This window comes from Lagopus leucura, unplaced genomic scaffold, assembly GCF_019238085.1.
Source record: "Lagopus leucura isolate 7727_CA_CO unplaced genomic scaffold, USGS_WTPT01 Super-Scaffold_100030, whole genome shotgun sequence".
NCBI classification, from domain to species: domain Eukaryota; kingdom Metazoa; phylum Chordata; class Aves; order Galliformes; family Phasianidae; genus Lagopus; species Lagopus leucura.
This window is the reverse complement of record NW_024962281.1, coordinates 4,660,642-4,677,657: the sequence shown is the minus strand read 5'-3', so window position 1 is coordinate 4,677,657 and position 17,016 is coordinate 4,660,642. Positions and strand designations below refer to the sequence as shown.

General features: G+C 41.5%; 1 protein-coding gene across 2 annotated transcripts in view; it reads right to left on the bottom strand.

The window, feature by feature from the left end:
- Positions 1 to 1,327: 1,327 nt before the first annotated feature.
- Positions 1,328 to 17,016, bottom strand: part of CANX (calnexin) — a 16,985-nt gene continuing 1,296 nt past the window's right edge. For both annotated transcript variants that reach the window (XM_042881612.1, XM_042881614.1), the window contains exons 2-15: positions 10,855 to 11,040; positions 10,341 to 10,414; positions 9,809 to 9,867; positions 9,325 to 9,466; positions 7,970 to 8,051; positions 6,998 to 7,190; positions 6,350 to 6,539; positions 5,565 to 5,678; positions 4,962 to 5,118; positions 4,418 to 4,633; positions 3,903 to 4,022; positions 3,685 to 3,814; positions 3,435 to 3,529; positions 1,328 to 2,854 (exon numbers count right to left, since the gene is read on the bottom strand). In XM_042881612.1, the coding sequence (XP_042737546.1) occupies positions 2,801 to 2,854; positions 3,435 to 3,529; positions 3,685 to 3,814; positions 3,903 to 4,022; positions 4,418 to 4,633; positions 4,962 to 5,118; positions 5,565 to 5,678; positions 6,350 to 6,539; positions 6,998 to 7,190; positions 7,970 to 8,051; positions 9,325 to 9,466; positions 9,809 to 9,867; positions 10,341 to 10,414; positions 10,855 to 11,037 (1,809 nt within the window). In that variant the 5' untranslated portion in view covers positions 11,038 to 11,040 and the 3' untranslated portion in view covers positions 1,328 to 2,800. The remainder of the gene's footprint in view (positions 2,855 to 3,434; positions 3,530 to 3,684; positions 3,815 to 3,902; positions 4,023 to 4,417; positions 4,634 to 4,961; positions 5,119 to 5,564; positions 5,679 to 6,349; positions 6,540 to 6,997; positions 7,191 to 7,969; positions 8,052 to 9,324; positions 9,467 to 9,808; positions 9,868 to 10,340; positions 10,415 to 10,854; positions 11,041 to 17,016) is intronic.

Below are 17,016 nucleotides of genomic sequence, written 5' to 3'. Positions count from 1 at the left end.
ACTTCGGCCAATTAACAAGGAAAGCGCCTTCCTGCAACAATTCACCCCACGCCGCTTCTGCAGCATTAAGAACAACCACGGCCCCCCCTCGCGGTACCAGGGCTAGCTTGGACTCACCTCGAGTCCCACAGGAACCCAGTACGCGGGATCACGGGAGATAAGAGATGACCTGAGGCACCCAGAAGCCCATCTTGAAGCAGGCGATCCACCTACATTAAATGCATCACAGCAACAAGCCAGGATGCATTGCTACGAGCCCCAGCCAGAGCACCACCTTACTTCCTACTTACATCAACTCTTCTCTGAAAAGCAGTGCTAGGAGAAAAAACCATTTTAGCGTTTCTGTTCTCTATCAGCTATAGAACTACATCCCTTCCCTCAGGGAACCCCTCCCTCAGCCCAGACGAGTTTCAGCTTACACAGCTGTCTTTTCCTCCTGTAACAGAGCGATGCTGAGGCTGAACACAGCCGCCCCATGCAGAAGGCAGGGTAAGAAGTGACGTCTGCATTTTCTAGCTGTTTCAGAAAGTCTTAATTTATTGTAGTGATTATTTAAGCATACACTATGGTATAAAAAAAAAAAAAAAAAGCCATAGCATGCAGACAGACCTCTTCAGAGATTCAGCAAAGCAAATGTAGACTTACATTTCGCCTTAGTATTATTTTAGAAGCTGACAGCAGATCTCAAGTCCCATTGTGATGCTAGGAAAGAACACGTATGCACATGAATTGTTTGGGAGTTTAAGGCAATTTGCATATTAAGATAGAAACCATTGGATTAGTAGAATTATGTTGTGCTCAAAATGTTAGCTGAATTGAAACCATTTACATACACATCATCTCAACGGACTGAGTCATAAATAGCAGCTGCTCCTTGATAGAAGTACAGTCCTGAGAACAAGCTAATAGCAACGCTTAAGCTATGACATCTCCCATGTCAGAGTATAAGCTATTTTGGCAGTCAGGAGCAGTATTTACCCGGTGTTCAACAGGCAAAGGCATTCTAAACATGCAATAGCTCCCAACAGAAGTCTGAAATTACTTCCAGTATCTTGCTTACAATAGTTTATTTGCACACTGCTGAAAAAAAATTATCGAGAAATCCTGCTATGCATTTGTGGTCACTAATATTTCAAACACAACAAACGAGGGGTACAACGTAAGGACAGGCAGCAAAAGGTATTTGTACAAAAGAAAAGAAAACCAACAAACAAAAAACCCAGCCTTTAGTAATTAGACTGTTTGCAAGGTTTGGAGCACCCAACCCCACAGCCCCTGGGAATTATTCCCCATACTACAGCTATGACCAAACACTGGAGTGTTTAAATTCAGTGCAAGAGAAGTAATTTCAGGACATTTAATTTCACTCTAAACAAACAAAAGCTTATCTGTATAGACATCTGAACCCCAACATATTTGGTACAGTGTGATGAAGTCAGTTTCACCCTCAGAGGTATGCTCTTGTAGTGACCACCAGCATTCCACAAGTGTTTGAAACAGTATAATATGTAGACACGACGCTTTAAAAAAAATTTATTCAGCTGGAATTGAAACTCCCTAACATTCACAATATAATTTAGGATGCATTTGTTACATGAAAAGCAGATGAAAGACTTAACAGTTTCACATACCACTTAAGATATTCCACATGCTTCTTTCCCCACCTACAAATACTGACATCTTGGGATTTTTTCCTTATTAAATACTCAGTTCAACTTCTCTATCAATCATTTCTCCCATTCCTATAGGAATACATACAGTGATAACAGTGAGGATATGAGACACTGTCCTATCCAGTGCTTGGACCCTGGAGTAGGCCTAGCCATAAAAATAAAAGAGTTTGACAATGAGCTGAACATGAAGCACTTCCAGCAATTGAGGCAAAGCTGCACTCAGAAAAAGCTGTGTAGTCACAGAGAAAGGAAAGTATCAGTGGCTGAAGAGGGGAAAAGGGAGAGCAGTCGAGCACTGCCCCTGTGCCCCCCAACAACCTGTTAATTTTACAAAGAGTTGAAGAACTAACAAAATCCATTAACTGTAAGGTCTGCAGGATTAAATGCCACATTAAGACAACCCACTCCAAATCCTACATCATTTGTCAACACTTAATTGGGCTTTAGCCATGCACAGAGGGCATGTTCCATAGACTGACCAACTGACCCCTTCCTCTTCCCTCCCAGCTCCCACCAGGAACAAAGTTTAACTACTGGTTTCCCCCACACACGATCTCCTCTCCCCCCCCTTGTTTTTTTTCCCCCCCTTTGAGGGAAGAGGCATTTTCAAATATACTGAAAACTTTTCTTCAAATAATTACCAAATTTTTGGGGATAGAAAGACATGACAAAGGAGTTTGCACATTTGTAAAAAAAAAAAAACTAGTTATGAAACTGCATTTTTGTTTTATCATCTAGTATTTAAAGATTCATTGTTATTCTTCACTAATTAACATATTAAATTAAGCCAAGATACAAGACTGGTAAAATTCTACCAATCTACATAAAAACAGGAAAAAAAAATATTTAAAACCAAAAGTGAAAAGGTTAGTCATGTTACATTCCAAAATCCACAGCCCATTATATTAAATGCATTCTTTCTACAGGAATGATGTTCTTTATAACAGATGGATTGCAAGTATTTTACTGCTAGACACTCCATTACATTGGATAGTGTGACTGGAACCTGTGGATGGTGAAATCTTGAGGTTTGTCCAAGTTTCAATGTAAGGTGTCCAAGGTCCTCTCCCAGAACCATGTTTTGGAAAAAAATTCACACAGATTAAGTTCTTATGATTATTTTTTTTTCAATCTTTCCTTGGCTTTCTGTTTCTGGGTGATCTATTCACAGTTTCCTCCTCCTGCAAGAAATTGAGGTGTGAAAACATTAAGGCAATCTAACTTTATTCCTAAAAGCCACTTAAACCTACAAACAACTTACTTCTGCAACTCTACATTACAGTTTGATTTTAAAAGGATCTCTTGCTCTTATTACACCTTCCTTTCCATGCAGGGTAGACAAATCCTTATTTTCATAGTGAATTTATGTTATTTGCTCAAAGTACTGCTGCAGCTGCACAAATCCCTTTAAGTTCAAGGAACACTCCACCCATTTTTAAGTCAGCCATTATGTCAGTGTGGAGCACTTAAAAGGTCACATCCTGACTACACACAAAGCTGAATGAGCCTTTTGCCTCAAGATGATGCATTCCACACAATCCTAGTCTTCCCACAATGCAGGGTCTATGGCAAGTGCCTTCCTTTCACAATGTTCCCTGCTCTGCTGAGGTTGGCCACAGCAATTCCTGTTTTGCGAGGGATTAAATTCTCTGGAGTTCTGACACTGGAAAGGAGCACCATATGAACCAGGTTAGCTAAACTTGTGGATTTTTTCTTGGTATAGAAAAAGGCTTTCCCCAAAAAAATCAAGTGTTCTCTTACCTCTGATGCACGTTTCCTGTCCTCCCCTTCCTCTTCTTCCTCCTCTTCCTCTTGACTAGCACTTCCTATGTCAGCATCATTTTTCTGCTTCTCCTCTAAAGAAGAGGGGAAAGAAATCTCATTCATTTTCTTGTCATTAGGATTTGCACCTTCAGTTCACCTTTGGCTTGATCTTATGTCTGCCCATCTTGCTCTTTTGTTCTTTCAGATTGAGAACTCCATTTGTCTCACGATTCACTATTTTGCCTACCTAGCTTCTCCTCACTTGGCACCTCCTCTTCCTCCTTGTCTCCTTTGTCTTTTTCTTCCTCTCTCTCATCACTCATCACATCAGGCTGAGGAGCATCAGTCTTTTTGTACTCCGCAGCACTAGGCTGCTTCTAAAAAAATATGTTAGTTGTAAAGTTAAGGCACATTACACTGAATCACTTCTTAAATACTATACTTATTATCAGAGGAAATGCATACCTTCCCAGAGCAGCAGAAAAGGACAACAAGGAACACTGGGAAAGCCACAATGAGGATGTACACTACCCAAAGCCAAGGACGCTCTTCAGCAGCTGCCATCATCTGGCCCACAACACCAGGCTGTAAGATACAATGAACCATTAAAACCCAGCAAGTCACAGCAGTTAAGTCTGAAACAAATTTTTTCAAATAGGCTTCCTGCATCCCCAAACATGGCATTTAATACTTCAAAAAGTTAAAGCTAACCCAAGTACTTTTTCCATCATTTATAAGTTAAGAATTAGCACACAGTTAGCAGAACTGTCAAAGCAAAAACGTTCAAGAATAGTGAACACTCACTGCCATTAATAGTAAATTACCATATTATAATTACAAATTAAAGGTTCTAATTAGCTTTATGAATCCCCAGCCTTGGTACCTAAAGATACATATTGATCAACACTGATAAAGTCTGGACCAAAATATCAGCAGTGCTGTTTCAGTCAGAAGCACACAATTAAGCCTTTGTTTCTCACCTCTGCAGCACCATCAGCTGCCTTTTTCAGTCCCCATCCATCATTGGCCCAATCATCAGCCACAGCTCTTTCAGTACAGATGATAAAGTTGTCAAAGAAGATATCAGATGTCATTGACCATAGCTCAAGTCCCACAGCACTGAAGGGAGTCATCCTGAAAGGCTCCAAGTCTTCAAAGAAATCTGGGTTTGGGATTTTCCTGGGTTTCCATATCCCCTAGGAAAGACAAAAGAGATTCAAGCCTTACCTCCAGGTATACAGTTTGCATTTTTAGTTTTCAGTCCATTTCAGCTAGGAAGAACAATTCATTATACCAAATTATAATGTTTATAGGTGTGACTCTACAGGTTTGGGAAATCAAGTTTCATGAGTGTTACAAAAAAGTGAAGCCAAGAAAGCAAGCAGTTTGAAACAGTTCACTTGAAAACATAGAAAGATAACAATATTTTTTAATACTAATGACATCTGCTGAACTTAGAATTATTCTGACTTTTGGAAAAGAAGCACTGCGCTGACCAGAAGTTTACACAATGATAAAACCAACCTGATAGTTCACATTATCAATCATAGGAGGTTTCCATTTGCCCTTGTAGTTTGGATTGTCAATCATTGGTCGCTGCCAGGTTCCACAGCCAGGAGCTGATTCACATTTCGGATTTGCGATCTGAGGTGCCTCCCATTCACCATCCATATCCTCATCCCTGAAAGAGAAACCCAGCCTTCAGGTTCGTCCCCTTAAACAGACTAAAACTTGGAGCATATGCGATTATGGGAAAATTAAAATTCCTACTTTAAAAAGGAGATATTGAAACTAAATGTAACAACTCTACAGATAATGACCCTGCAGAAAGAGAAGTATCTCAAGAAGTAGCTTGAAAGCACAGAAGCTCAGTGAAAGCTAGTCCCCAGAATGGTAAAACTGGAAGATGAACATCCCTGACCTGTTCAGCTTGCAATCTGAACAAAACAGTTCACCAGTACACAGATAAATGAGAGAACAAAATTCCTTAGACTAATTCCGTCTTCCACTTTTGAAAGAAGATGCCTAAATTGACAACTTTCTTAGCAAACAACAATAAACCAGTTATTCTTGTATTTGTCAAAACCAGAACCCAAGCACCTGTCACATAACACATAGTAAACGTACCAATCTTCGGGCTTCTCAGCATCAGGGTCTGCTACGTATTCTGGCTCATCATCCAGCCAGCCCTCTGGTTTCACAGCATTTTCATCTGCTATCTTTGCAGGAGCATCCTCATCCCTTGAAGATGGCATTTAATATATTAACACGATATGCAAAAAAAAATTCCCAACCCTAAAGCAAGATTCTGAGACTTTCAGCAAGCTCACTGATTTATCAGCCAGCTTCACTTCTGACACACAACACCATGTTGTAACTTGCAGTCTGTTACCTAGCAGATACCTCAAAGCACAGTCGATAGCTCCAGCCAATACAGAGTATTTTTTAATACTAATCTAGAAAGGACACATTATAGCAAATCCCATATCCCCACTGGTCACTGGAAACATGTATTTGAGCTTGCAGTCAAGTCTATGATTCATAGAGCACAGGCTCGAGAACAAAAAATCAGTACCAGCTTCTGCCCTAGGCTGTCAGGTATTTCAGTCACTTAACTATGCATCACACAAACAACTTATACCTTCATCCTGTCATTTAAGCAAATCAGAGATGAGCATATTGGCTAACATAGATGTTTTCAGTAGTCTTTATCTGTGGGCAGCACAAGAACAGTTATTCCTATAGGACATCAATCCTTTCTACCTTTATTTACTGCACTGCTACTAAACCAACTTGTAACTAAAGGTTTATGCAAGTGTGAGACTCAGAATTCTGTATGTCTTTAGAAGACTTTGATAGGCTGAAGCCACCACGCCAAGACCTCCCTCTCTTCCACTCTTCCAACACCTTACCAGTCATCTGGTTTAACAGCATCTGGATCCGGGATTTTGGGTCTCTCATCCCAATCCTCAGGCTTCTGATCATTTGGGTCCTCAATCTCTCGGGGTGGATTCACAGGAGGAGACATATCATTTAGCAAGTTCCCACTGTTGACAACCATTTGATCAACCAGAATTTCAAAACTATTATCAGGATTCAAAACTGGAAAGAAAAATAAGTACAGCCATTGCACAGAAGTTAGAAGGTGTGCTTTGAAGTATCACTCATTCCTGCTGTACAATTCAAACTTCATTAATCCCAGCTACCATCTACCTAGCAACTACTTTTAAGAATTAAGAACCTTTCCCATGATGTCTAAATATAACCAGTGACAGGAATACTTATCATACCAAGTCACTAACAGCTACTCTGAAATACAGTTCTCCTTTATCTGTTTAGTTCAAGATCTCGTGACTTTTTAAGCGAATCAAAACTTCTCACAAGGAAGCAGCAATCCTTTATGTACTAAGACTAGCTTTTGCATTCATAACTTTCATAAAGTGGCCTTTAGCTGCATGGTATATTCATACAAAGATCTGTTTGTTCATCTGTTCACTGAGTTTTTGACTCAGAAAACAGAAGTAGTTGTTAACGTGAACAGCAGCTAGCAGTCAACATACCCAGTGTGTAAAGGTGTGTCTTCTTATCAGTGAAGTAGGTCTTCAAGTCTGCATCTGGACGCTTCGCATGCTTCTCCTCGTATTTGCCAGTCTTTGGGTTTTTGTGCCGGAAGATGAAGTGCAGTTTATAGTCCTCTCCACATTTGTCAGGGCCAAACATGATTGTGTATGGAGTTTTGTCATGGAACTGATCCTTTAAAAACAATGCAAAACTTAATGCTATTAATTTGAAATACAACTTCAGCTAATGCCTACTCAGTATCTGCGACTCAGTATCAAAGGCAGTGAGGTTCCCAGACTAAAACTTACATCACCATTACAAGCTTCCAGAGAAAAGACCAGAATTAGCCTACCATCATTATTTTGCATCTTTCACCTCTACTTTCCAGATGGAAAACAATTGCTGTACAAGTGTTATTAACAAGGTAAGTAAATCATTACACAGTGACAACTATGTATGTTTTAAGCAAATCCCTACACTACAAAAATGACTAGAAAGCCACTAACAGAAACATCAGATACTATTAGCCAGTCCAGTGAATTTCTTTCACATAAAGAATAAGCAGCATTAAAAGTGGAGCTGAGGTGTATTTCATTTATACACAATCTGCTATATATTTCAGACTTAACTAAATATAATAACTGCAAGTCTATTTGTTCTGCTTAATGGTATCTTGAGATTCTATGCATACATGAAACTGGCCAGATAGCCAAGTAGTGTTCTGGGCACGAAGTGAAGTTCTACTTGCACCCAAATTCTGGGTATTACATGTAGTCAAGAGGCCGGAAAACTTCAGTATTTCTCATCTCCAGCTGAAAACACTGGGAAATCAATGAGCACAAAGTACTTTGAAGATCAGGCCCTAAATGTGCCCCACTGCCTTTACCAAAGTGGTTTCTCTAGAAAATAATAATAATAAAAAAAAAGCTTTGTTGCCTTGTTCCATGGATGACAGCATTAGCAGCACTTACCAGGTTCAATTCAGGTGTTTTTGAAAGCAATTTCACATAGGCCCCACCACACTCTATTCCATTTTGGAAATTTACTTCATACCTTATTTGGACAGAGAAGTGAAGAACATGTTATACACAAGCAACATTTACCTTCAGAATGCATGACTGATTTTATACTTGAAAATTGCAGAGTAAGACAATATTGGTTTTGTTTGTTTCAAATTAAGAGTGAATATTAAAAACACATGCTGCACTCTAGAGACTAAGCAGATGTTCAAGAGGGCCATGGAAAAGAAGAGAATTGAAGATTTAAAAGACTTAACCTGACAGAAAAGATGAAAAGAATTGAGCACTAATCTAGAAGATTATGATCCAGAAGTAGAGGGAAGAAAAGGTTTTTCAAGTATGTAAGAGACTGCAACAGAGATTAAGAGGAACCAATTATTTTCCACACAACCACTATGGCAGACAGACAACTCAATTTGCAAGATGACTGAAGCGAGCAGTTGGATCCTAGCAGAACTCCCTTTAGGGCTGTAAGCATACAATAGTATATTTAGAGATGCCAAGGAGTCTGAAAAAGGCAAAGCATGTCTGTCAGGAATAGGCTAAGCATGCTCAAACCTCTCTCAATGCCAGCAGCTGAAGTGAATGACCACTTCAACTTATTTTTAGCCATGCATTGTGAGCCAAAACTAAACAGTAATGCAAAGTAAAGTGACCAAATCATTATCTTGTACAAATATGAACTAGCTCACTGGCTGTTTAAAACTGATAACGCAGGTAATATCCCACAATTCAACTGTTGTCATTGAAAGATTCTTCTCCTGCTTACTAGTCTAACATGCTTGCAAGCAGATTCCTCCACATCACTCATGGCCCAGTAGAGCAAGACAAGTTGCTCATCTTCCTCAGCAGATGCACGAGAACAAAGGAAGGTGGAAACAAGTGCACCCTTAACCCTCTGCCCACTCCCCCTTCAGAACAGGGGGCACTTCACTGAATAAACACAGTGACAAACATACAGACAAGCTCTTGTTCAAGTGGACATGGACATCTACAATCAACAGTACAGAAATCAGTTGCCTGTTCTGCTGAGTACAAGAAATACAAGTCCAGAGACTAATTACCAACTCTATTTTTCAGAGACTACTTTTTTTCCTCAGGCTTCAGAGGGGGCCACTCTGTTCCTAAATTCCCACTTGAGGAATCCAGATTGCTATTTTGCTCCTACTCAAATTGTATAATGATACGTTACACTCTATCTTGTGCCATCTAGACCCCCCCACAGCCAACAAAAGCTCAGTTACAAAATGAACCCCAGCCTGCTATCATGTCACCCTTGATAGAACACTAAGTTATCTTTTACTTACTGTATAATAAGGGGCTTGGTATCAAATACAAAAGGCTTTGAAAGCTTGGATGAAATTGCATGATGTTTGGCTCGTGTTACCAATACAAGCCCTTTGTCTCCTGGAAGCTTAGTGTCCTTCATGTCTTGGACTTCCCATTTACCTGGAGGAAAATTAACCAAATATTATCAAAATCCATTTGATACAATCTCGCCTCAGCCCAATCCTAAGCAAGAAAGTCATCACTGACTTTGTGCAGAGTGCCTTCAAGTTAATGGGCTGAACGTCTTCACTAAAAATTATTTTAAAACCTCAAAGTGGAAATTGTATCTGAATCCTACCTGAATCAGGATCGTGCTTTGTATTGTTAACCATGTACACATTCTCCCATTTTTTTAAATGAACGTAATTTCAAGGAGCAAGCAGAACAGACTTATAGCTCTTCTTTGCATAAGGCAAATTGACATCATGAGTATCCATCAGTCAAAATACGGGTAGGACTTACCATCATATTTAGCAATTTCATCATCTGTATCATCTTTTTTGGCTTTGGAAAGGATCCATCTAGAAGACAAGAATCCAACAGCAAGAAACTTACACTTTTTCACCACACACAAAAAACCTGTTCTTAAAATAGCCTTTGCTGTCCTATGACTACACACCAGTGTCTCGATCCCCTGAGCTCTATCCCAAGCCTGCAAAGTTCTCATCTTTTTCACTCACTGCCTCAGTCTCACTTCTGTAAAAATTCCAATATTCAAGTTTCTAATACCTCATTATGCTTACATTACCTGAAGCAAGTACACAAAGTCAAGTGATAAAGATTAAAGCATACACAAAATACGACTTCTCTTCCTGTTATTACTAGCACCCAAGCAAAAACTAGTTTATCTCATCAGTTCAACAGCCAGGACCACAGTCACTGCTGTAATCCTCCCCACGTGTTGCCTGTTTATTTTCAGTAACAGGCACTAGGAACTCCCTTCCCCATAATACTTGGATTTTGTCTGTTCAGCCACCCCTCACATTATACTCACCCATCCAGAGTTCCTTTATCAAAGGACTCTACAAAATACACCTCGCCAGTTGGGACTGGTGCTCTGTAAGTAACCTAGGGAAACAGAGAGGCATTTATGTACCCTTCAAGGCACATTCCCTAAAGCAGTACAAGCATATACAGCTCAGATCCTACATCTACACAGTACCTAGAACATTCTGGCAGCATAAATACAGCAATGATGTAAACACTGAGCCACCATGCTCTCCTCTGCAACAAAAACCTGAAGATTTTATGTAGCTGGAAGCTTCGGCATTAATTCCTGGTAATTACACCAGTTTTCAAATACTCACTGAAGTTTTTGAGGAAGAAGATGCAGGTCAAATAAGAATAGCAAGGAAGCAACTAAGCTTAATCCCAAACCCTACTCTGTGCTAGTGATCTTTAACAGCATCACTATACATTAAGTTTCAGCAAAGTGAAAGTAACTGATCAGGCTGACAGCAGTCAAAACACAAGCAGTAATTGCATTTTCAAGAACACCTATGCCAAACCTTTGGAGCTGGAGGAGGAGTGCTGCTTTCAGGATTTGAATCTTCTACATCCTCAACGCCATCATCCAAGTCATCCTCAATATCAATGACATCATCACCATCATCATCACCCACATCATGCTCCTGGGCAGCAAGAGTCCTAAGAGCTAGCAGTGTCACATACAGCAGCCATTTCATCTCCATTATCTGAATAAATAAGAAATGGAAAGAGGTTAAGCCAGCACACACACGAGCAACACGCAGCTTCTCAGTTGAGAGAACAAGCTTTTCTGGCAACAGGTGGGGCACCAAGTCACACCACTGAAAGAGGTACAAACTTATCTTCTCAGCTCTACTATTTATTGCTTCTGGCTGGTTAAGACAGCTCAGAAAGTGGGAAATACATACAACTTCAAGGTATTTTTAATACAAAGAGATGCTAGTGCACTGGAGAAGCACATGGACAAGCTCTGCAGATCACGCTGCAGAAGTGTCAGTATTGTCCTTCCACTGCCACAGCCCACACAAAGAACAGACACACGTCTGCAACACAACTTACACATCTAAGCAATCTGAACAGGAAAATCTACTTGTTGTTTGTGAGGAACTCTAAAGGCAACAGGTTGACACTGGTATTTCTATTCAGTTCCTAAATATTAGCTACCTCTTTCATGCACCTACAAAGCAACCCATCTTCTACCTCGGTCCAGTAGTTTTCTTGATTTCATACACAGGACACCAGTACCTCCATCCATCAGACCCCTTCCCCATGCTTCCTTCTAGACAGACTGCCAACCGTCACTGATACTACTCAGCAGATGTCTATGAGCAGCTGGATATTGAAGCAGGCCCAGAATTCCCACTGTTCAGCAGTTAGTTTTATCTCTAATTTAACAGGATGATCAAAGCAGAAAAATCTAATACAGAAATCTTATAGAAATAAAACATCACACCAATTAATTCATGGGATGCCCAGCATATCATCCTAACTAAAACATAGCAGACCTTGGCAAACTCAAGCTCAAAAGATCTCTGCAAGTAAAATGATAGATAAAAAGAACGACTCAACCACTGCACCTTTAGGTGGATGTAGAAAGCAAGACTCCTACCACGCTGCTCACCATTTTATCTGCACCAAAGACAGATGGGCAATGCTCACAGCAAGCAGAAAATCTGCTCCTTTCAATTACATTCCAAATATTTTTTTCCACAGAGTTGTAGCTGGATACTGTACTAATTCCTTCTAGAACAAGATTATAAAGCTAAACATTCCCTCCTTCCCATACATTCCTGCCTCAGGCTGCAGTCCCACAAACTTACAAACATAACTCAAGAGGAGTTAATAAGGCCTGTAGGGGCCCAAGTTTGAGCTAGAAAACAAATTTCCTACTTTCCAAAGCATGTTCAGGCAGCTAAAAGCATTTACAGTCTCAGCAGCTTATCAGCACTATCCAGTATACCACAACTCCACTGCATGCTAGATGTACCATTCTTTTATTCTTTAACTTGCTTCTAATGACAGAGCGGATGTTTTATTTCTCCAACTGCAGTTTAGAGACTCGTGTTGAGGTCACATCCAGTTTGTCACTACAGCAACGTGCAGTCACAGCCTGTTCCCTAACAATAGTGATGGCCTCGAGGATTATGCTCTCAATCCATGCCCACAGCCCTCCCCCACAGCTCAGGCAACTGCACCAAAACAGCTCGAAGCCAAAAGGAATCGGCTCACAGCATGAACAGCTGACACAAACTTTTAGTGTTCCTACATATAAGCAAAGCCTGTTGTGTTTGGTGTTTTTTTTCATGCACGTGGTACTGTCAGAACGGAGAAGTTACAGACCACACAGAGGCACAGGGATCTTACTGCAAATTGGGCACCACAATACAAAGCCAAAGAACAAAAGCTGTCAAGTAAACATCAGAATCAACAGAGACTGAAATCCTCTTGCATAGACAGCTGCTCTGAGCAGGGCCAGAAGAGGAGAAAAAACAAGAGCCTGAAACATCTGTGAAGAAGCAACTGTTAAAGCTCTGGATGTGCCCTGTGTGACTGAAGGGACTCCGGGTGAGGTGGCACAGGGATGCCCTTCCAAGGTAAGGCTGAGTTTTGTCTTGCCTTACCAAACACATTCCTAGCAGGGCTAGATTTAGTAGAATTTTACTCCGAGTTTTGTAACTGCTTTCAAGTTCTATCACGCAGATGGAACCACCACCGCACTGTTTCAGGAGAGTGATGAAAAAGTGCTTCTTAAAAACACAGCAAGGTTAAAAGACAGTGCTTTCCTATTCTGCATGCCTCCTCTCCTCCCAGGCCCGTGCAGAGGATGTCAGCATCTCAGCACATAAGCAATCCCCTTGCTGACCTCACCACCAGCAGTGGAAGTTTGGGTTAAAGATACAGATCAGCCCCCAAACGTTCACAGCAGTACAGACTCCTTGTGGAGTTATTACCTATATTATCATCCCACCCCAACTAGAGCCCTTGAGAAATACTTCTCTGCAGTCAATGGACTTTGGTAAAAGTGCTCCTTGCTTGGCTAAGTGACAAGGCCACACAGCCTGACACTGCATGCAAGGTTGCTCCAGAAATTCTATCACAGCAGTCAGGTTGAACCAGTCAGGTCCACCAACGGCCCACAAAGCACAGGCAGCAGCTCTTTCGCTCTGCCCATCAGTGCTCCTGATGCAACCACAGGGACCCACCCCACAGCCTCCCATTTCCTAGCCAACCCTGCTGAGTTGGAGGCTTGGGGAAACTCATTTCAGGCTGCAAGTACAATCTACTCAAATTTCCCATAGCTTATTTCTTTTAATTAAAAAAAGCTAAAATCTCTACGTTTTAGTTAATTCACTTTTCTATCTTTGCTTCTTTATAATGACCAGAAAGCAGTTTTCACAAGCTTATATCCCTCTGAAAGGCATCCTACACAGCTCTCTTCTACGTATGAAATCATTCCCAAATTCTGCCCACGATCCACTCACACGCAGCACAGACTGGGAGCACCTCCAGTGCTGCCACTTGTCAGGTCAGGCTTCCCTGCAGCATCTGCAACATTACACATTAAACTATACAGAATTGGCCTGAGAACACCCAAAGTGAAGCACAAGTTTGTGATATTTTAAAGCTACATCTGTAACAGGCACTGCTACAGAAGAAAGTTTCAACTTCACACAATCCTTGGAGACACAACCAAGATGATGATACTGTAGTAAATCAGGCTACTCCTAAACTGGAGGCAATAGGAATCATTTTCACACAAGATATTCTGAAAACAGATTTCCAGCGCAGCTTTGAGCCACCAGCAACCACAGGTGTAGGCACACAGTCTAACCTTCAGAAGCACAGCCACCAACTGCACTAAGATCCAATTCCTCCTCTGCAGAAGAGCCCAGCTTCCAATTCTGATGCTTTCCCTGCACTTCTGTTCTTCAGTTTCCACCATACAGCACCTCCCAACAGTGGTGCAATGATCACGCAGCTGCCCCGAGCATTTAACAACACAGAAGCTGTTTGTAACAGGTGAGCTCAGAAGGTCTCCCACCCAGAGAGCAACTGCCATTTTCAGTACACCACCATTTCAGGTCAGAGGTAAGAACTTTCTTAAATAAGGTCTTCAGACACTCCTAGACATCAGCAGGCAATCCGCAGAGAAGGGAAAATCTGCCATTTGCTATCACAGGGCACTAACCAGAAAGCGTTAGAACTGCCAGTGCCATCACATCACTCATCCTCAGGCAACTTCCACTCCAGAAGCTCGCTGCCACCCCAGCACTGCTCACCAGCTCCTGGCAGAGGGCTGAAACATTTTCCCCTGGAATTTATGGGACCACTGAAAACAGACACCTGGAACTGCACTGCAGAGTTACACTGGTAAAACTAACCCAAACTGGACATGAAGAGCCAGCACCAGCTGCACTCTTACAATGCAGGACCAAAGGATTGCTGCCTTTGGATTCCAATGCCTTAAGGAAATCATGCAGCTTCACAGACTTATTTTTCCTATTTCATTGGGCATAAAGTCTAATTTCCTTAATTAGTGGCACCACACTGCAAAGACTTGATCAATACATCAGAGTTCTCACCACAACATGCAGCAGGAAGGACACAGTGGAGAGGGCCCTCGCAGAGGATGTCTAAGTTCCTTGCTGTCACACTTCCAGAATGTACTCTTTATAAAGTAACTTCCCTGACGGTTTAAGCAGAGCCTGCAAAACCAGTTTAATCATCTCCTTGGTTACACATCTATTTGAGTGGTTCATGGAGCCAGTTCTTAACACTGCATATTGCACAAAGTATAACCACAGGTGACTTGCTGCTAGATGTAGTTTAGCAAAGTTCTTTCTATTAAAAAAGCCCTGTCAGATAAAACAAGTCTTTCAAAATGAGGTACTGCAGAGCTAAGCACTGAAGGGAAGTGTCTGTATCATACAAGTTACCATAACTACCCTTCAGAAACTTAACTGGAAGAGCATTATCAGCTTTTATTTCAGGAGCATCTCAATCAACAGCTGAAACTGACTTGATCCTATATAAGCAAGATTTACTAGCAAAGCCCTGTGCTCAGTACCACACTTTGCTACTGCATTTAGGGAGGAAGCACACCTGCAAAAATAAGCACAATGCATCCTCATGCAAGACAAGGGCCATGGAAGAAAGATGTACAGTCACAAGTCAATACATTCAAACAAAACTGCCAGGAGATCAAAAGTATGACAGATATCTGCCCCATCCTCACCCCCCACCTCTTTCCTTTCAAACTACATTGTCATTATTTCTGAGCAAGACTTGGCTACTCTACAAGGCAGTCCAATAGCTCCTTAAAGTTCAAGACACTGAGGAGTGGAGGAATCTCCTTGACATCTCAAGATCCCTTCACCTTCCACATCCTGCCTCCTCTGCTGTGTCACAGCAGCCGCCTGATGGTGAGCAGGGCAGGCCATTTAAGATGGCTAAAAACCCTTCTGCTACGCTGTTTTAACCTGTCATCAATTCTCCAGTCCAGTACACAAAGGCAGAAGGTGCTGTAGCGGGACAAGTAGCCAAGGATAAAGGAAATTAAGCTGCTAGCAGCAGCTTTATGCCATCATATCAGGTACACTGCAGGCATCCACGCCTGTCAGACAGACTCTCATTAGGCAGACCTGGGAGATCTACACCCCACAGCAAAGCTAGACAGCTAACTTCATTGCCAAACACTGATTTCAGCAACCAGTATCTCACCGCTCCTCTGAGAGGGACATAATAAAGTTATGTTCACATATACAGCAGCTCATACGACGCAGACAAAATTATTCTCCCCTTAAGTGCTTAGTTCTGCAATCAGACAGACTCCAGTACTGCCCTGCCTTGCTTTCAACAGGCCGGAGTTCTGTGTGTGGGTGGTTTTGTTGGTTCGGTTTTTTTCTCCCCCTCAAAAAGGAGGGGGTGGGTAGGATACACTGCTACTTCAGGCCTGAGATTAGCCAGACCTGCAGTCCCTACACACAACAGAAAAAGCTGCCCTGGTTGGGCTGCAAGGAGCACAAAACAAGAGACTAGGTGTGAGAGGTGACAGCAAAGCTTGCCATTAATAAGCACTTCAAATACGCCAGTTTCTAAAAATAATGTACAACATTGCAGAAACAGCAAGGGAAAAAACACCATGTACTGTTTGTCAGCACAGAGATCCCTGCAGAACTGGAAGTCCTTGGAGGACAAAGGCAGAACTGCAAGGCTTCCTGGCCATAAAACAGATGGACTGCAAGAGAAATTACGGTAGGTGGGGAGAGATCTGGAGGTGCCTCAAGATCTTTGACATCATGCCTAGAAATCAATTCAGGTTTGCCTTGCTTAGAATTGATTCCAGCAAGAACAGGCTGCCATTTTGTTCATTGCAAGAGGCGGAAAAATGAAAGGCCAGAAAAGGAAATATAAGGAAGGACTAAGTTCAAGTTACAGGGTGCTCTCAGTAAAGCATTTATTCATTTACTTAGGAGGAAGTGCTCCAACACACCGAATGAAAGGGCAATCTAGCAGAAGCCACAAGCTTTTGTGCTGTTCTGCATTAGGCTTCTCTCCTAAGGAAGGCAGTCAACACTAGGAAGCAGTTAGCACCTTACAGCCAGCTTGTCAAGTAGTACGTAGAAGTATTCTCTCCATTTTATATATATATATATATATATATATATATATATATATATATA